Source organism: Rhamphochromis longiceps, linkage group LG5 (genome assembly GCF_057381845.1).
Source record: "Rhamphochromis longiceps isolate RC_006_pf linkage group LG5, R_longiceps_female_GT1.1, whole genome shotgun sequence".
NCBI classification, from domain to species: Eukaryota; Metazoa; Chordata; class Actinopteri; order Cichliformes; family Cichlidae; genus Rhamphochromis; species Rhamphochromis longiceps.
Window position 1 is genome coordinate 18,640,644 of NC_140561.1, and position 19,877 is coordinate 18,660,520.

The 19,877-nt window shown below is 38.5% G+C and overlaps 2 protein-coding genes and 1 pseudogene across 3 annotated transcripts; 2 read left to right on the forward strand and 1 right to left on the reverse strand.

Moving 5' to 3' along the window:
* Positions 1 to 1,725: 1,725 nt before the first annotated feature.
* On the forward strand, positions 1,726 to 3,360 carry LOC146669738 (ammonium transporter Rh type B pseudogene; annotated as a pseudogene).
* Positions 3,361 to 6,730: 3,370 nt separating this feature from the next.
* Positions 6,731 to 14,340, reverse strand: LOC146669739 (uncharacterized). 2 transcript variants are annotated; one of them, XM_085407907.1, is made up of 6 exons: positions 14,162 to 14,340; positions 9,019 to 9,135; positions 8,634 to 8,667; positions 8,480 to 8,541; positions 8,303 to 8,394; positions 6,731 to 7,511 (listed from the first exon to the last, which is right to left on the reverse strand). In XM_085407907.1, exons 1-6 carry the CDS (start codon positions 14,187 to 14,189, stop codon positions 7,266 to 7,268), a joined length of 579 nt encoding a protein of 192 aa, XP_085264033.1. In that variant the 5' UTR covers positions 14,190 to 14,340; the 3' UTR covers positions 6,731 to 7,265. The 2 variants fall into 2 exon arrangements, with proteins under 2 accessions (XP_085264033.1, XP_085264032.1); XM_085407906.1 differs by having other exon boundaries at positions 11,225 to 14,340.
* A 109-nt stretch (positions 14,341 to 14,449) lies between these two features.
* LOC146669740 (translocon-associated protein subunit alpha-like) lies at positions 14,450 to 19,784 on the forward strand. The gene is made up of 9 exons (XM_085406275.1): positions 14,450 to 14,607; positions 15,446 to 15,564; positions 15,641 to 15,734; positions 15,903 to 16,030; positions 17,849 to 17,983; positions 18,386 to 18,462; positions 18,885 to 18,963; positions 19,158 to 19,251; positions 19,370 to 19,784. The coding sequence occupies exons 1-9, from the start codon at positions 14,538 to 14,540 to the stop codon at positions 19,432 to 19,434; spliced, it is 861 nt and encodes a 286-aa protein (XP_085262401.1). The 5' UTR covers positions 14,450 to 14,537; the 3' UTR covers positions 19,435 to 19,784.
* Positions 19,785 to 19,877: the final 93 nt, after the last annotated feature.

Consider the following 19,877-nt stretch of genomic DNA (forward strand, 5'->3'; position numbering starts at 1 on the left):
TTAACCTGCTCATTGCTGCTTGTTACTGGACTGGAGTGTGTGGGGGTTTGAGGGTTTTTTTCTTTTTGAGTCACAGTCCACAACCACGACGACGACAATACAGTTTGTAAATAAATAAATAAATAAGGTCACATTTCAGCACTCTGCTATCATTGTCTGATTTATCAAGCAGCAAACTTAGAAACTCATATTAAAAAACACTTAAAAACTGCACACCAAATTCTTGAAATACTTGAAATAATATCCCAAAATTCAATGTGAGTCTTTCTGATTAACTGAACTTCAATTTCAGTGATAAATGCGAGTTTGTGCTCCACATGGAATTAGGTTTATAATAACAAAATATGTGAATGGCTTCTTTCTCATTGCTTTCTACTGAATCCACAATAAATATCAGAAACAGACTTTCTGCTACAGTGAACAGCTGCATGTAAAACAGGAGTAATTAATTGATATTATGATGTTATATATCTCCTGTCATACTCCAGAATAGCTTACATTGAGAAATACTGCTTTGTCTTACTATGATCTAACTGATTGTTTTCTAATGTTGATCAGAGAATTCCTCTTTTTGCTTCAGACACAACACATATTCCTAATGCTGAACAGGTTCAGTGTGATAACAGTTTGTCATTCCTGTTATTCCAGCTGTTAATTAGGTGTTTAGTAGTATCACATCCCAAGACTGAAAAATTGTGAATTTTCATATTTGAAATAAAATCTGGAATTTTTAAACTAAGGATGACATCATATACATATACAATAATAGTAACCATAATGACATATAGAAAATTAAATATAGATTATTATAATATTATTATAATATAATATTTAATATTATAATATAATATAATATTATAATATTTAAATATTAAATACCACCACTTTCTTTTCTTACATTCTTATTTTTATTGCACTTAATTTTCCCCCAAATACAACGATTTACACAGTTAACAATGCCCACAGTGACTGCTTTAAATGGCTGTGCTGTATTTAAGTGATAAAAGTGTGACAGTTCATGATTGTGTCACCTTCCCACTCTGTCATGTAAAACTATTTGAATTGTATCTATATTTAAAAAGTGCCAGCCACACTGTGCCTCCTAACTCTAATTAATGATGCCCATTATTATCCATTGCTGAAATTAAAACACTCATCTAAAATTCATCAATAGCAGCAATAGCAGAAAGATGTTTTTTCCACCATAGATCAACAGCACAGGCCCTTAATTCATTACAAGCTGTGCATTGGCTTCTATGCATTTAGCTACACTGGATTGCCTGTAAAGATTATTTGCATTATTAACTATTCGATATCCTGAAACTTTAAATTCATCACTTTTGCCATCGGGTCATGTACATTTGTCATTTTAATCTATAAACCACAATGTTCCTGCCATCAGAATTAATAACAAAAAAATGACATTGTGATACTTAACTTGATTTTAATATCTGTTTCTTTTTTCCGCATGATTAGTTTAAAATAAAGACATTTAATACCAATCAGAACTTGTTACGGAAAACCACAGGGGGAGAGATAAGCTCAGTTGTGAGCAGTGAGGGATTAAAGTACATTGTTCTCTCGAGTTGTTAAATAACAATCCACTATTAAATAACTGCATTGCATGTGTTCACTCTCTTTAACCAATGCCTTTATCTGCTCTTATCTGATCTTTAAAAGTACAAAAGGGGTGTTGCTGTAGCAAGAGGAGTCGCAGTCTGGATACTGAGCATCAACATGAAGGACTCAGTGAGTTTGAAAGTGAGCCTGCCAGTGTTTGTGTTAGTGTTTGAGGTGATCATCATAGCTCTTTATGCTGTCTTTGTCACTTATGATGACGATACCAACGCAAAGCTGCAAAACAATGAGACCAGCCCCATGGAGAACTCCCTCTATCGCGACTACCCCTACTTTGCTGATGTGCAAGTGATGATCTTCATAGGCTTCGGTTGCCTGCTGGCTTTTTTCAGATTCTACGGCTTTGGCGGGATGGTCTTCAACTTTCTCACAGCTACATTTGCAATCCAGTGGGCAATCCTGATGCAAGGGTTCTTCCAGTTTTACTATGATGGGAAAATTCACCTGGGGGTGATCAACCTGGTGAATGCAGAGTTTGCCTGTGCTGTGGTGCTCATCTCCTTCGGGGCTGTGCTTGGGAAGACCAGTCCCGTTCAGCTACTGGTCATGGCTTCTCTTGAGATTCCTATATTTGCTGTGACAGAGTGGGCTGTACTCCAATACATTAGGATCAATGATGCAGGCGGCACTATTCTTATCCACATATTTGCCTGCTATTTTGGTCTAGGAGTGACATTTATGCTCTATCGGCCAAGTTTGAATGATGGACATGCTAAAGAGATCACTAGTTATCATTCAGATATCCTGTCTGTAATGGGAACCCTGTTCCTCTGGGTATTCTGGCCTTCATTCAACTCTGCGCTTACATTTAAAGGCGATGATCAGCACAGAGCAATACTCCACACCTTCATAGGTCTCTCCTCATCCACTATCACTGCCTTTGCACTCTCTGCACTATTCAATAAGAGAGGCAAGCTCACGATGGCTGATATCCAAAATGTGACTCTAGCAGGCGGTGTGACAGTTGGAGCTTCTGTGGACATGATGATTTCACCTGTAGCTGCATATGCACTGGGCGTCATGGGCTGTACTGCCTGTTTCTTTGGTTACAAGTACCTGACCCCCTTTATGGCTTATCGCATGAGGATCCAAGACCAGTGTGGTATTCACAACCTGCACGGACTGACTGGCATCATATCGGCCACAGCAGGGATCTGCGCCATCCTTCTCGCCACTGAGGAAACCTACGGGCCCAGCATGTACCAGATCTTTTCCCACCGTGCTCCACCCGAAGGAGATCCACAGCTGCTAGAACTGCAGAAGGTGATTCCTGGACTGAAGCCAGGCTTGGGACGCACTGCACGGGAGCAAGCGCTGTACCAGGTTGCGGCTGTCTTTACCACCATCGGAGCCTCTACAGTTGGTGGTCTGCTCACTGGGCTGGTCATGAAGTTTCCCTCCTTGGCATCTCCATCTGATAAGAACTGCTTCAATGATGAGCTTTTCTTTGAGCTGCCATCTGACATTTCCAATGTAGAAGCCCCCTTAACCTATGAGGAAAAAGGGCAAATGAACCCCATGGACACCAAAGTCTGAGCTCTTGTACCTTATATTTTTTAACTTGTACTGAACTGTTTCCATAAATCTCACTTAGCATTTGCATACAAAAAAGCAATGGAAAAGTAACAGGCTGAAATATGAACTTTTTTGCAATATAATGTATTTAAAATAAACAGTTTAATAAAACATGATTCATTTTATCATTATTGTTATTTAAAAATGTGTGGAATCCAATTTCTTGCAAAAGGTATATGCTTAAATAAATCATTTGTCAAAATGAAATTAATTTAAACATTTGATTTTTTTTTAAATTTAGAATTAATGTGTGAAGACATATCAACAATAAGCCAGGGCATATTTGACACACATCGTCCCTTTAGAAATAGATATAAAATAATTTGTTAACTCACTGAAGTGTTACAAATACGACAGGAATAAAATAGAAGCCTAAACATGACATTTTCATAACACGACCATGATAGTGGAATCTGTACTAAAATCTGACATAGTTTTACGGTGTCAGATTTAACTCTAGATTGCCTCAAGGATACAAAAGTCCTGTCTATATAACAATCTCACTGTGCTTTACAATCACCAGACCAAAGTATGGCCCATGGTTCAGTCAATGACAACAAGCAACAACGCAGTTTGTGTTGTCATGTCTGCATTACATGCTGTTTCCAGAATTCACCGAACAAATTAGCTTATATGAAAACATAATCTCCTTTAATGGAAATTCATCATCATCATTATCATCAAGGTAACATATGTCATTCAGCATTTTTAACATCACCATCTAGTGCTACTTCATCGTTTTACAAATATTTTCAAATTTCATGTATTTCACATGTTTTGTGATATTTAAAAAATCATCTCTACTTTGAAAAACTATTGTCTGGACAAGTGAAATAGCCTCTATAAAAGCATAAAGAATATATGAGTTTATGTTATCAGCTGGACTTTTGACATCTGGGACTTCTTAATATACATGCATGGTTTATAAGCAAGTTTTGTCACGCTGTTCCGCAACTTTTTATCTGGGCATCATGGGCCTAAGTTGGAAGTGACCAATGTGAAATAATATATCTGCTGCATATAAGGTATCATCTCATTCAAGATAAGACAAGATAACTGAGGATGTAAACAAGCACTTTAAACTTGGCTCTACGAGAAGAGAAGATCATAATATAAAGGTAAAGTGAGTTTCCATGTCCTGCTTTGATTACATGTATGAATGGGTATGCCACTGTTACAAAGGTTAAATACATCACCAATCTTTTATGAACTGATAGGTTTGACACAATTCTTTATCTAATCATCAACTGTTCTCAAAAGTTGCTATGTGCTCTGATTTTTATCAAGCACACAATGCTGGTGCATGCTTTTATGTTGAGTGGATCACCTTCTTTATGGAAAAAGGGCAGTGTCTCTTGCGGAGGATGGCAACGCTGTTCCGGAGGCCGGCGACGCTGGTCTGGCAGTCGGCTACCTGGCCCCCCCGGCGTCCGTTGTTCCAGGACAGCTCGCATATAGCTCTCGGCCCCAGGTCATGCAGGTGCCACTGACAAGGGGACCAGAGATGACTTTTTAAGTAATGGTTTAAGTATTGCCAGCTTGAAGGCCTGTGGTACATAGCAGATTATTAGAGATAGGTTGATCATATTTCAGAATGAAGCAGTAATTAATGGTAGGGCATCTTTGGGCAATCCTCTGCATGTTTGCTATATCATCCTTTGCTATATCTATTAATCTCTTTTCAGTCTTGCCTCTGCATCTTTGCCTCCAAGTCGCTCAACCTTAGTTGTCCCTTTGATATACTCGCTGGCCATTCCGGTCAATCCCAACTGAAATCTTAACACCTTTACCTCCAGCTCTGCTTCATGTCTTTTTGTCAGTGCTCCTGTGTCCAAAAAGTACATTATAGCAGGTCTCACTAGCATCTTGTAAACATTCCTTTTCACACTTGCTGCTATCCTCAAATCGTCCCCTTATCACGAATCATCCCTGATACTTGTCCCCGCCTAGATTTGTTGATATTCTTGGGATCAACTGTCCATGATCTCACCTTTGACTCAAGAATACCTTGGTATACGGAAGAGTTCATAGTCGACTGGCTGAAAAAACAAGTCAAAATCATCACCACTATCACCAATGTGGTGACAGTTATGTCACGTTCCTGGGTCTTTTGACCGAGCATTTTAAGTTTTAGTTTATTTTGAAGTTGACTAGGTCAGCTAAGTTCATTTGTTTATTAGATTCCCCTTGTGTTTACTACCCATGTATTTAAGTTTCCCTCACCCTTTGTTTCATGTTTGCATGTTTTATGTTAGCAAGTTTGTGTTGTCATGTCTGCATTCCATGCTGTTTCCTGTTTTATTGTGAAAGTCCTTGTCCTATGTGCAGTGTGTCTAATGTGTGTGTGAATGGGTGGATGACTGGATATGTAAAGCGCTTTGGGGTCCTTAGGGACTAGTAAAGCGCTATATAAATACAGGCCATTTACCATTTTTGTTTTTGTACCTTTTTATCAGCCTAATTAAACGGCTCACTTTTTGTTCCTATTAAGTTGGTTTCCACACGTTGGTTTGTCTGCACCTGGGTCCACTACTTGCACTCCACACAGTTTGACTTTGCACACTGTGAGAAGTTAATGTGAGGATTTGGTGTTGACATGCTGTGTTTGGGTTTCTCCAAATGTGGCGCTATGCATTAAGTATCTAACATTGTTCCACAAGTCTTGTGGTTTGTTCAGATGCAGCTTTGCAAAGCTAAGCAACTTGGCTGCTGCATTGTTTTTATAAACAGGAAGCTTTTACCTGTAGAGTGACATGCAGGTTCTCTGAAGCTTGCACAGTCTGACCGCGTTGTGAGTTTGATGGGATGTCCACTCCTGGGAAGATTATGTTATCACAAACCTGAATGTTCTAGACCAGCACATTTTCATAGCATTTGTTTTTATAGAGGTAGCCCCACTAGCTGATGGTCAGTGAAAACACTACATTTGATGAGCAGCACCTACTTAAAATAAATGGAAGCCGTGAGGCTCACTCTTATGGATGATAATTTTTCAACTGTACTGCAATTACCATTAGCTCCTAGAAACTCTTATCTCAAGCATTGATTGTTCAAAGGGTAAATGCTACCACTGCCTTAAATAAGGCTCTCCGATAAATGCAAAGTACAGACCTAAGTGACCTTTAATCCAAGAAGCCTAATGTCGCAACCAAAGGACTTTAAAGAAATTAAGTGATGGTAACTGATATTAATTCTTGGTTTACACAAAGTAAAATTTCTTTTGCATTTTATTTCTGTGTTGTTGTTGTTTTTATGCTGCTTTAGGTCTTTTCAGTGACCCATTCATTTCACAGGGTTAAACATTGACACAGCAGAAGAAAGTTGTTTTAAAAGAATTCTTACCAAGTTAAAAGCAAAGAGAAGAAAAGGGATTTATTACACAATATTAAATGTGCTATGACTTGAAAAGCAAGTGTCAAAAAACTACTTACTCACTTATTATAAGTGGAATATATTGTTAAGCATACAAAAGCTTGTCTGGAGCACTCTTAGATAATCATTTATTTTATTAGAGCAAATATTACAAAATTAATTACTGTGTCATTTTGTAAAAACAAAAAAACAAAAATAGAGATGTTGTACTTAATTAGCTTTCAAATGCACCATCAAAAAACAGGTCCACCAAAAAATGTCATTGAAATGTTACATAAAATACACATTTTATGTTAAAACTTTCACATTCAGGAGAGCAGTGATTCTCAAACTGTCGGGGAGTTAAAAGAACATGAATTTTCTTTTCTTTTTAATTTAACAAACCCAAAAAGAGTTTGTGAATGCTATTACTCTGAGCTTTATTTAAGTAAAAATCCACTCGGATCCTGTTTATTATTAATAATTGTTTGAAATTGTGGGTCCCGTCCTCTTGTTAGCTAGTTAACTAGTTTGAGAGCCAATGAATCAGAGAAGTGCAGCACTTCTCTACTTCACAACTGCACAGACGCGTTTCCATTTTTCATATAATAATAAACACTGACATCCTGTGGTGACAGATTGGGCCTGAAAAAAAAAAAACAGCCATTTGAGTCATCTCAGCATCAGCAGCTGTGCACGTCTCAGAGATGGTTGGCATAGCCTTCCTCATTGTCTGCAGAGTCAATGGTTTTTGTTCGCTGAGTTTGCACGGAAGCATACAGATCAGACACGGTGGAGAGGGCGTCCGTGTTACCGTCATCCTCCTCTGACTCCGGTGGCTCCCCTAACTGCATTACATCTGAGTACTGTATCTGCGGACAGCTGTGACCAGCCTGCAGCCTGGGGCCCTTTAAGGTCAGGTTGGCATAGCAGTCGTGGTTTTTGGACTGGAAGAAGAAACAAAAAACAATGTAAACATGATCACACTTCAATGCAATGAACTAGTAAAACTCTCCTTTCTGTCTGTGAAAAGACTTTTAACTAACTAAATTTAATGCTTGCGATGTTTTAATATAAGAAAAAGAAGTGTAATTTCAACAGTACATCTCAATTTTCTTATGTGATAAAGAAATGCTGCTTTAGTAGATGAAAGAAATCTGTGAGTGCAACTCTATGCTTTTAAATTGTAAGAAATACATATGTGCTTTTCCTCATCTTTTTAAAAAATTTTTTGCTGTGGACCCACTGTAAAAAAAAACAACAACAGAAATTTCCTTAGTAGATATTTTAAAATAATAATATTTTTTTCATCGTTTAATCATTTAGCTATTATTTAATTACTTTGGTTTAATTGGTTTATTATCACTGGCACTGGAGAAGCCTTTATTGGCATGAAAAGGTATAAAACTGAGAGTTAAAAATTAAATAACAATTAAAAATAATAAAGCTATGCCCTTCTTCACATTGGGCCAGGCGGCCAGTTTGGAGTCTTTTCTGGGCCAATTCTGAATCCCAGGCCTTATGTTTGACACCCATGGGTTAGTAGGTCTAGACTGACCTATGCTAGAGGACCACTTTTCATGTTCCTACTATTACCTAATCTAATATCATACAGCTGTATTTTACTTTTTCTGGAGAGATATTGTCATGAAGGTTTAATAACCTGTATGAACAGACAGAGAGCCCAAAGTGAAGCCAGAATAAACGATCTCAAACCAAAGAGTTTCAAAGAATCTACCTGTAAGTCTGATCTGATTCTCCGCTGATACTTCCCATTTGAAGAGCTGAGTGATGAGTGAGGGGGATTGTCTTCTGTTAACAAAGTTACGCCTGTGGAGAAATATCATCACGCTATAATCTGATACAAGTGTACTAAAGCATGTGCACAGCCAGACGCACGACCGCTTGCACCTACTTGTTTGCAGGTAGCTTACGTTTCCATAAATAGGATTTTCTTCCATCTGCCTCAAGCTCTGACTAAAATTGGGAACACAGAAAGGAAAACGGAGTTCTTCACATGCAGATCTGTTTTACTGTAATTTGTTAACAATAAAAACCACGCTACACACCTTTGCCGTCTTCTCAGTGGACATCTCCATTTTCCTAATACAAGATAAAGATGAATATATTCACAACTGGATTGTTTTCAGGGGGTTTTGTGTTAATTCCCATAAAATGCTGACTTTAACTTGCATTTGGATTTCTGATGTATTTTTGTTACAGGTAAAATGTAAAAATGTTACATTTAATTAAATCTGGTCAAATCAAATGTATTTGATTGATATGCATTCAGTTTATACAAGCACTTTTTTTTAAATAATTGAGTATTAGAATAAACAACTCTTTGATAATATATTTCAGTTGCATTTTACTCAAACTATAGTGTCATGTTTACTGTGGGTGAAGAATCTTTTTTTTTTTTTTGAGTGAGGATAGAGTAAATAATGTCATTACCTGAGCCAAATTTTGATACACAACAAAAAATATTCCATGCCAGTGAGATGATCAGCGCTGCACTGAGAACTCCTAAGGTCGCTTGTAATTCCTTAGATACACAACCCAACTGTGAAGCTAGAAAAAAGAAAAACAAATATGAGTCACTTTAAATTAATAAACTATGTTTGAGCAACACTCACTGACCTCATAGTTAATCTCATGCATGAAGACAGAAAACTGCTATGTATGTTTTTAAAAAATCAAAAGACAGTTTTTTTTACATAGCTGTGTCTTTAACTTTCTGTCCATCCATCCACTGCCTACCATTTACACATGTGCTCATTGTAGAGCTCACAATCAACTTAATGCAATGTGTATGAATTGTGAATTGAATGTGGGAAGAAATGGAAGCACTGTGAGAAAATGACTTAGCTTCACACAGAAATACCCTACTCACAAAGTGAGTGCTGTGCTTCATCACTGCACCACGCAACACAGAAAGCTAATTTTAACAATTTGGGACGCCTTTTTTTTCCCTCTTTAGTTCACATTTTAAACAGATATTAAATAAGTGACTACTACTGATAATAACAATATTAATGAAGAATAACCATCCATGCATCATGTAAAGTTTTTAAAATATGAATAAACAAAATAAAAATTGTTTTTTTTATATATCTCTTTAAAAAATGCAGAACTAGAGGTACATGCTTGAAAGTGGATTGTTCAAACAATGCTGAAGGAAATTGGGCAATAAAGCAAAATGTGAAAACATGCACAGCATCAGAGTCCTTGAGCAATACATCTACACCAGCACTGAGCAGCAGAAAATGTGGTTTTGCTGAGAAACCTGCATGCATGGATGTGTGATGTGTGCAATGTTTGCTGCAGGAATACAGACCGAGCAAAAGCATCTTGGGCGCATTTCCTACCCCAGAAACCATTTGCAGTGCTTTTTGATATACTATGTTTAACATGTTCCTGAAGCCTCATCGATCTCTAGTGAGTTAAAACATTCAGTCGACACACTGTTGGTTTTTGGTTTGCCACTGAATCACATAAAAAGCCTGACTGTAACTGTAACTCTTAACTGTGTAGCTGTGGTGTGCAATATCTCGTATAACTTTCAGCTGAATTTTGCTCATCTTCACCGTGAACGAAGGAGCACTTTAACGTGTTTGGACTCTGCAGTGGTGGAAATGGGTCCACATTCTGCCCGAGTAATATCTGGTGCATAGGATCTCTGTTACAAATCTAAATAAATAATTTAGCTTTGGTAATGCATCGCCTCATTAAAATGAGACACATTCTACGATCTTACACAGTATTGCTTTTTGCCTTTGGGCAAACTGCACCGTCCTAATTAAACTGCTGATGCCTCTGAGCGGCTGATGCCTTGTGTACAGACTCACAGCATTCTGTTTAATCAGAATGCTGTGAGTCTGTACACAACAGACACTTCACTTGTCAGCTGTGAAGGCGTGGGAGAAGCTGTGTATAAAAGAAACCTACCTTTTAGTAAGCTCAGTTTTGGGGGATTTTCTTTGTTTGTTTTTGGTTGCTGTGATCAGTTATTTAAAGCACTACTCACTGATTTAAAAACAAAGTTGGAAACATTTTTATCATCCAGCTCCTGCCCCCTTGGCTGAAGTCCTACTGACTCTAATTTTGGATATGTTTCTCTCTCCGGCAGCATCTCAGGCAGGGGTGAGCGGTTAGTTTTCCCAAGGTGCCACATGAGAAACTGCAACTGCTAGGGAACCAACAAGCTGAACAGTTCTGCGCTATATTAATTACATCTCTTTATAAGCTTATTGGTGTGCCCAGTGTAGTTTAATTCCTGGAATGATCTTTGTCACATTGTGCCAGACAGCATACAGTTTATTTTTCAGCACTTTATTTTTTCAAAACTTTAAAATTACATCTGGAAAGTACTGAGATTCTGTTAAACGTCTGTTAGAGCAATAACAGAAAAGATGGGGAAGTCCCACAAAAGCTGCTAATCAAAATGCAATCTGATATGAAAATCAACCTTTTTTACTCCCTCTAAAGTCAAACCAGTAAAGCTTAATTCAATATAAAAGCAACATAAGAAGCATCACAAGCACTAACACTAACCATCTTTATTTATAAATAATGTAAAACCTGATCTAACTCTAAGGAAAACTCTTGGCTTACATTACTGTGAAATCTAACGATGTTTGTATCTTCATTCAAGACTTACCTTGCTGAGTGGAGCTGCAATTTTCTGCCATGGCAGTGAAGTTTAACCAAGGACAATCCAAACTATACTCTGAAAACAAACGTCTACTAAATCTTTTACACCTGTACTCTGTCTTTGACAAGCAGTTCTACAGAACTCGCTGCATGTTTGTGCTCACGCAGTATGATGTGACACCAGCGTGTTTGCTTTTTTTTCTTAAAGGACTGTTACAGGATGTGTGCTTTTGCAGAAAACCACAAACTTTTTTTAGACTACAAGACAGATCAGGTACCAAGGCTGAAGACCTGCCCTTTCAGTGTTAAGGAATACGACATGAACACGTTTGATTTAAGGGGATATATCCTTTTTACTTTAAATATCCTGAAAAAGACATTTAATTATCTTTGAGGCACTAAATATAATCCTTTAATTATTTCACACAACATCTGGATACTATGTGACAACATATTAAGAATGAGAGCAAATTCTCTCCGTGGAGATAAAAACATTTCTAGTGGGGACAAATATTTGTAACTACTACAGCACAAACTCCAGTGGTTATGATTTTTACACATGTATGCATACAGATAAAAGAATCCATGAAAAGCAGTGATTTGTATATGAAAAATAAATAATAATAAAATGAGATTAAAAAAATAAAAATGCTAACTACGACCTTTAAGAAAGAAAAGTGTTTAATAAGTGCAAACGACTAGGAAATTTAGACATATGAGGTAACAGATGTCAGTGATGGAACTTGGAAGCATCCTGTCAAAGTAATGGATCAAGTCATAAACCAAAATAAATGGTATCTTTGTTGTAATCCTGCAGATGTCTTTATATATCTTTAAAGTCAGTCGTGAGCTGCTGGGTCAAAAATATGCCAGTGGCCATGACAGAAAGTGAGGTTAACCAATTATTCTGGTAACAGTCTGACACATTCAGCACATGGTGGTGTTCACTGATTTAACTTTTTCATGCTGACCTCTTTACTTGGCAACACACACCTTAAATTAGTGGTTCATATTTCATAGCTGCAACATCAGACAACAGGAATTAGAGCAGCAAGAAGGTGTTAATGGATGTGTTTACAAACCAGAGGCCCAGTTTTTTAAGTCACATCCTAGTTTTGGTCACTTTGGGGGTAAAATATGAGTTTTTAGCTCTCTTAGCATCTTATTCTCATATCATCCAGATAAATCTGTTGGTATTTGGCTTTCGGTTTGTTCAAATCACTGTCAGACGTAAGACGAATATTTGCATACATTCTGGGAATTAATTTCACCCGGTTCAGCAATCATTCTTCAGGATTCATTTATAGTGCTGAACTGCAGCTCCTAAATCTTCTGCATACAAACGTGCAGGAGCTGGCAGCCTGCTGATCAGCCCCATGTCAGCAGGCTGAACACTAGTTCAGGATGAGAGGAGCAAATGATAAGACTCTCACGGTCCATTTACTGAAGGAAGCGTGGGTTGAACACGCAGACAGCAGTGCAGTCATTTATTTGCCTTCTTCTGTGTATAAAGTGTCACATTTTGAATATTAAATTAAACCAGATGTGGGAAGGATTGTTCCAATCATCCTTTTGGGCATCTGAGTTATTTTCGGTTTAAACATTGATTCAAAAGTTACTGGTGCTGACATCTGACATGGATGAAAATTCAGTAAAGAGTGGCTCAAGACATTTAGGCTGTCTTAGCTATCCCACCCAACACTGGGTGAGTTATTCTTCTGCAAGGAGTGTGGGCTATAGGTTAAAGCATGTCCACCTTTATACCACTGCACTCAAGCAGATATTTAAAGTCATGGATCTGCTCAACCAGGCAAATCCAAAATGTGAGATCTTTTCATAATTTGTTAAAAGGAATGGCGCAGAAAGAGCTGTTACACTGTTAATTAAATGGACTAACTGAAGCGCTGCTCATCACACTGTATGTATAATATCCTAGCTGTGTTACTCCATCCCGCTGCTTATATTCTCCACCTATAGGATCATTCTAATGCTACAGTGTATTTATTAATAGGAACAAATAAGACGAAGGAAACTAAAACTGACAGTTGTGGGAATGCTTGTGTTATAGTTAGGTACACCGGTCAAAAACACATAAAGCCACATTAACCACAGTGCGTCAGAAACTTTCCGTTGTAAACAACTGCAGAGGTTTTCACTTGTATTAAGAGAGTTTTTGAGATACCACCATGCTATCTGCTATGCAGACATTAATTTATTTATTTTTTTTATCTTCTGGTTTGTCTACCTTTGGCTACCCTCTTGTCACTCAGTGTGGTTTATCAAAGTCAGTCCCAGTGTTAGAAATTGATGTAGAAATCTATGTACATGTCTTGTGCAACACCGCTTCCAAAAAAGTTAGGACCCTGCGAAAAATGTAAGTAACAACAGAATGCCAACATCTGCAGATCTCATGAACCTATATTACGACAAAACAGAAAACATCAAATGTTTAAACTGATACAATTTCATGAAAAATATTTTCATTTTGAATTTGATGGCAGCAACACATCCCACAAAAGTTAGGACAGGAGCAAGAAAAGGGCGGAAACGTAAATGTTGGGACTAAAGATGGGCAGAGGTTCAACAGTTTGCAGAGAACTGTGTCTACAAAATGTGGAACAGTTTCAAAATAAAGTGCATAAAATGTTCATCATAAAATGAGAAGACTGAATACCTCCTAATCTACAGTCCACAACATCATCAAAAGATTCACATAATCTGGAGACCTCGCAAAGAACAAGGCTGAAAATCAGTAATGCATATTTCAACAAGACAATTTACATTTACATTTATTTACATTTTACACAGGGTCACAACTGTTGTGCAGCCTCATGTGCAACACAGACATGTCACGGTGTAGCCTGTCATATACTGTCATATACATTAAGCTTTTGGATTATATTTAGCCTTAATGCGAATCAAGGGATTTTAATGCCTCACCCACCTCCATTCGTGTGCCCCTGGCCCTTCATAAAAACATGGTGATTCAACTTAATGTTCCTGTTATTAACGTTTTAGATGCTGGTGCAAAATAAAAAGCCCTGAAAACAAACAGCTGTTATACACAGTCTACTTCACATCCACATCCAGCCCAACGACGGTGTTAAAGATGGACGACGTGGCTCCACTTCATCCACGCTACAAAGTTTGTTTGTTTGTTTTTCCTCTAGGTGGCGGTAATGCACCACTAAGCTCTACGCATGCGCCATGAAACATGGAGAAGAAGAAGAACTCCTCTTACCCCGCCCCCTCCTCAGCTCCCGTCCTCTACTCCTCGAACTGCTGATGTGGTACTAACTTCAGCCTCCACCTCTGCAAACATGTTCAACTTCACATCAAAACTTTTGCTGCTTTTTCTCCTGGCCTTCCCCTGCGGTCTGATATCAGTTGGTAAGCATTTATTTATGTATTTATTTCACTTGAAAGCAGGCAGATACATTTGTAGCCTCACTCCGCTGCTGGTCAGAAGTTTTTCGCCTAACATATTGACGTGGCACAGTCACGGGGCGATCCGACAGCTTTCTCCACAGCTGGGTCAGCTGCTAACGTGAATATAAGGCAGGTTTTATTCTTAAACATCTAGAGATATACAATAGTCTGTCGCTTTTGTTGTGAATTAAAGAAAAAGCGGTCTTTTTCTTCGTAAGAAGAAATATATACACGTCACGCAAAGTTTAGTTTCCCTTTGGAGCCACAGAGCAGCTTTTTAATACGAATGTATGAAGTGGCCGAGGATGTAAGAGCAGCTGGAGGCTCCCTCTCTTTTCTGGGACACGTCACCATAGATAAGATGTTCGTACTGTTTGGCTCTGCTGGTTTCTGCCCTGCTGACACACATTCAAGTGTCTTTGCTCCTGTTTCATTGAAATTGGAGGCAAGGTTGCCAGATTTATTACAACCGCTTTTTATTTGATTTTTCCTTGCTTAAGTGTATATTAGATTTTCGCCCACATTTCCATTGCTTTTCTTCTTTAAATAACCATCTATCACTTCATCACGTGACTTGATACAGACATAATCTGACATAAATTGCTATGAAATAAATAAATACTGTCTGTGTGACGATGATGGCCAAATGCAGCACTTTCTTGTCTGTTTTACACACTGAATTAACAAAGATTACAAGCTCAGATTGTCATATGAAAACTGCTAAAACATTTTTCATGTGTGTTAACCAGCATCATTCCCGTAATCCATTCATGTCTTCACTGTGGCTTCTGACTCGCAGGCCACGTTTATGCCGACTCAGACTCGGCCGAGGACATTGTCGAGGACTCAGATGCTGCAGTAGATGAAGAGGAAGATGATGAAGATGTCCTTGTTGAAGAGGATCAGATGCAAACCTCGGTATGTACAGTGATGGCGCAGCACGATTAGGCATACTAGTGGTGGTTTTACAATGTAAAGTTGTGTGTGTCATCAGGAAGGACACGAAGATGACTCCGACGAAGCGGCGGACAAACTGTTAGCTTCTCACCCTGATGCCGACACGACGATCATCTTCACCACGGGAGAAGGTTGGTCTTGCTGGTTTTGTTAATAATTGCTAGAAAACTAAAGCAAAAAGCTTAATTAGTTGTTTCATGGTGTAGAAGCCAGTTTTGTGGCCGTGTTAAACACATGGTATCTTCACATTTGTGTTTTTACTTTTATTCATTATTTACTTCTGGTCATGACACTTTTAGAGTTTCCTGCCAATGAAATTGTGCGGTTCCTGGTGGGTTTCTCCAACAAGGGTAGTCAGGAGTTCACCGTTCAGTCATTGGAGGCCTCCTTTCGTTATCCCCAGGACTTCCAGTTCTTCATCCAAAATGTAAGTGACACAATGTGCCGCATATCCTGCTGTAAAATGTTAATGTAAAAAGTTCATAACTAAAGAGATTTAGCTATGAAATTAAATGTTATTGGCTGCCTTTAAGGCCGCTCATGGTGTACATCTTCCACCTCTAACTACCACATGCACCAGTATATAAAATGTAAGAGGTGAGATGGGGCTGTTCGATATAACGATATATATCGGATGACGATATAAAAACGTCTATCGTTTCATTTTACGCTATCGTTTGTTTCATGGTGTCGCAAAATAAACTGTTTACGGCAATATTTTTTAATCGTTTTGATGGTCACTGTAGTGGGTATATTAATTTCTTAAAGTTCTCTCTTTCTCTTATATTTAATATAACCACACTACTGACAGACAATCGCCTGTTTTTATGCGTTGTCGTTAGCAACAGCAACGGTAAAACCATCGCATGTCCGCTTGTTTATGTTCCACATAAACCTTTCATAATAAAGCTCAACATCCTGTTGAGACTTTTCAAAATAAACTGAATCAAGTATTAACGGATGAGGAGCAAAAAGAGCCGCCAGGTGCTAAAAAATAAACCTTAGACTCAAACGTTAGAACAGGCTTTTCCCCGCAGCACGCCGTGTAATAAATGCTCACAAAGAAAACAGCGGCCGTTACAGCTTATGTCTAAAAATGTATAGTTTCAATTAAAACACTCAACTCCAGGTACATGACACGCAGCTGGAAACATTTCACGCAAGTCGAGCTGCCTGAGATTCACAGAATTTACAGAAAATGTTAAATTTTTGTGATTTATATCGTTATCAGACGATAGATGTCTTATATCGGGATATGAGATTTTGGTCATATCGCACAGCCCTAAGGTGAGAGCATTTGCACTGAGCGCCTCATAACTCTGGAACAACCTGGTTGACATGGTTGGTCACTTTTTTTTAAGTCATGCCTTTAAACCTTTAAACATACTTTTATGGCAAGACTTTCCCTGAGTTTATATCAGGGTTTAGGTTTCTTTGAATTCTCTTTTTATTTCCTATGTTCATTACTTCTGTTTTATTCTCTTGAATGTTGAGAAATGCTGAAAAAATACATATAAACACTCTCTATTCCTTTCATGTCTTAATGAAAAATAAAGTAAAAAAAATGTTAAGGGTGGGATTGTACATCCATCCTTTCTTCCATTTATCCAGTTCAGGATCGTGGCAGGGGCAGGAGTCTATCCCAGCTACCACAGGGCGACAGACTGGTGACCTCTTGGGCCGGTCGCCAGTCTGTTGCAGGGCTAAAACACGCAGACAGCCATTCACACTCACATTCACACCTATGGGCAATTTATAATCCCCAGTTAACCGAACCCCACTAACTCCCACATGTCTTTGGACTGTGGGTGGAGGCCAGAGTACTCTGAGAAAACCCACACAGACTCAGGGAAGAACATGAACTCCACACTGAATTGTGTAACAGAAAAACTTAAATATCTGAATGATGCAGAAACATTAAAGTAAAATGATGTTTATTATATTTGTGCACATGCTCTCTTCATTTGTGAATTTCCCATTTCTGGGACTAGCAAAGGCTACTTTGTTTAGCTTTAATGAAACCTCAGAAATGGCAGCACGGTGTTAGAGATCAGCACTGTTGCTTCAAAGCAAGAGGGTTCCAGGTTCCCGGAGCGTTTCGTGTGGTGTTTGCACATTCTCCCCGGATTCTCTCCGGGTACCCCAGCTTTGTCTAAAGACGCTGATGTTAGGTTAACTGAGGAAACCAAACTAGCTCATGTCATACTTTCAGAAAATGATTTCTTAGTGTTTTGTGTGTTTATAGTTCACAGCTTTGCCCCTGAACACTGTCGTCAAACCACAAGCTCAGGCCTCCTTCGAGTACTCCTTCATCCCAGCACAGCCAATGGCCGGTCGCCCATTTGGACTTGTAATCCTGCTCAACTATCAAGACACTGAGGTAAAATAAGTGTTATTGTTTTAAAAGTTTATTTATTTATTGTTTTTACTGAGAGAAGGTGGCAGGGGGTAGAATGTGAAGATATCAGGCAGTAACTGTCAGGAATATTTTTCACAGCACACCTAATGATTATTCATGATTCATGAATATTAAAAGCCTTGAAGAAATCTTCATCAGCACTACATTTTGTTAGCAACTATTTTTTTTTCTCTCTCTCTCCCATAATTTGGATTTCCAGGACGGTCCTTACTGTCATCATTTCCCCCTGCTGAGCTTTGACTGCTTTTTTCTGCACTATTAACAAATACTGAGTCATTTTAATGACACGTTTTAAAGAGAAGCTCCTAAATTTTGTTTTCCCTGTTTGTCTTTTGACTTCTCTTTTGTAAAAAATAAATTTAGGGCAGCGTGTTCCAGACTGCCGTTTACAACCAGACTGTCACCATCACTGAACGAGAAGAGGGACTGGATGGAGAAACGTAAGCTTTTCTGCTTTTTATTATGTAAAGGCAAAATTGAAAACGCAAATGAAGTGTTTTGTGTCTTTTTAATTCCACTGGAGAAAAAGAAAAATGGAAATGTCCAAAATTGTATTTGTCACGTCGTTTTGGCACATCCGGCTCTCTGCAGCTCTCCCAGAAGATTGCACTACATGTACAAACCTGCAAAAGGAGGTGTGAAATTGTCACAAAGAGACTCGCAGCCAGGATTGTGCTGCTGGTGTAAGACGTGCAAACTGTTGGCAGAAATATTAGTCGAGCTGAAGACAGCGTATTCCTTCTGGGAAAAAAAATCGAACATAAAATTTGCAATCGAGGTTGATAAATGGAGAAATCTGGCTTCTTCTTGTTTTTTGTGCTCTTGTGTATTTGTAACTTGGAGTTTTTGCTTTTATTTGCAGAATGTTTATGTACGTGTTCCTGGCGGGACTGGTATCCCTGCTGCTCTTCGGGATGTACCAGGTCCTGGACTCGAGGACGGTATGTGCTCGTCATCCCTGGCTTTTCTGTTTTTATCTAAGGATATTTTGTCTGCCTATTAGATGAAATGAGGCGCATCTTTGTAAATCAGTGTAAATGTGAAGAAATGTTTCTGGTAAAGTCAGCATGATGGTGAATAAATTGGATTTAACATGACATAATGTGGTCTTTCTACCTTTGTGTGTGTTCTGCAGAAAAAGAGGCTTTCTTTGAAAATAGAAAAGGGCACTGCTGGAATAAATGATGTGGACATCAGCTGGATTCCTCAGGAGACTCTTAATGCCATGAGTAAGTTCATTTTGCCCAGCTGTTATGATTACACTGCTCCACTCACCCTCTGCTTTGTTTTGTTTTCTTACTGTGATTTTGATTTCTGAGTATTTGATCTTTACTTCCTGTGTTTCAGACAAGGCTTCCCCTAAAGCATCCCCCCGGAAACGAACCAAGAGGGCGGCTGGGACAGACCAATAAACGTGCTGGCTTCCCTTTGTCGTTATAATCTTGATCAAACTTTCAGAACACCTCGCAACAATAACTCAGTTCAAATTTACAAAGAATGCAAATGTCTGGAATTCAGTTTTTGAAGCAGATTTTTTTTTATGTTTGAGAATCGGAGCTCGATACAGTCTCAAGGTATTACATGCTGAGAGGATCCTGTGCTCTCATTGGACCATGACCATTTAAACACTAAGAAGACTGAACTGTGGCTCATTTTAAAGGGACTTTTGTATCTGTATCTGTGTGTGTGTGTGTGTGTGTGTGTGTGTGTGTGTGTGTGTGTGTGTGTGTGTGTGTGTGTGAGAGTGAGAGAGAGAGAGAGAGAGAGAGAGAGAGAGAGAGAGAGAGAGAGAGAGAGAGAGAGAGAGAGAGAGAGAGAGAGAGAGAGAGAGAGAGAGAGAGAGAGAGAGAGAGAG

Excerpts from the sequence above, each read along its gene's own strand:
- LOC146669740 (XM_085406275.1), top strand. The coding sequence starts at position 14,538 with ATGTTCAACTTCACATCAAAACTTTTGCTGCTTTTTCTCCTGGCCTTC. Across the intron at positions 15,735-15,902 it reads CATCTTCACCACGGGAGAAG|AGTTTCCTGCCAATGAAATT; the intron begins GTTGGTCTTGCT and ends TGACACTTTTAG. Across the intron at positions 18,463-18,884 it reads GAGGGACTGGATGGAGAAAC|AATGTTTATGTACGTGTTCC; the intron begins GTAAGCTTTTCT and ends TTTTATTTGCAG.
- LOC146669739 (XM_085407906.1), bottom strand. The coding sequence starts at position 11,255 with ATGGCAGAAAATTGCAGCTCCACTCAGCAAG. Across the intron at positions 8,542-8,633 it reads CCACTGAGAAGACGGCAAAG|TCAGAGCTTGAGGCAGATGG; the intron begins GTGTGTAGCGTG and ends TCCCAATTTTAG. Across the intron at positions 8,395-8,479 it reads CGTAAGCTACCTGCAAACAA|GCGTAACTTTGTTAACAGAA; the intron begins GTAGGTGCAAGC and ends ATTTCTCCACAG.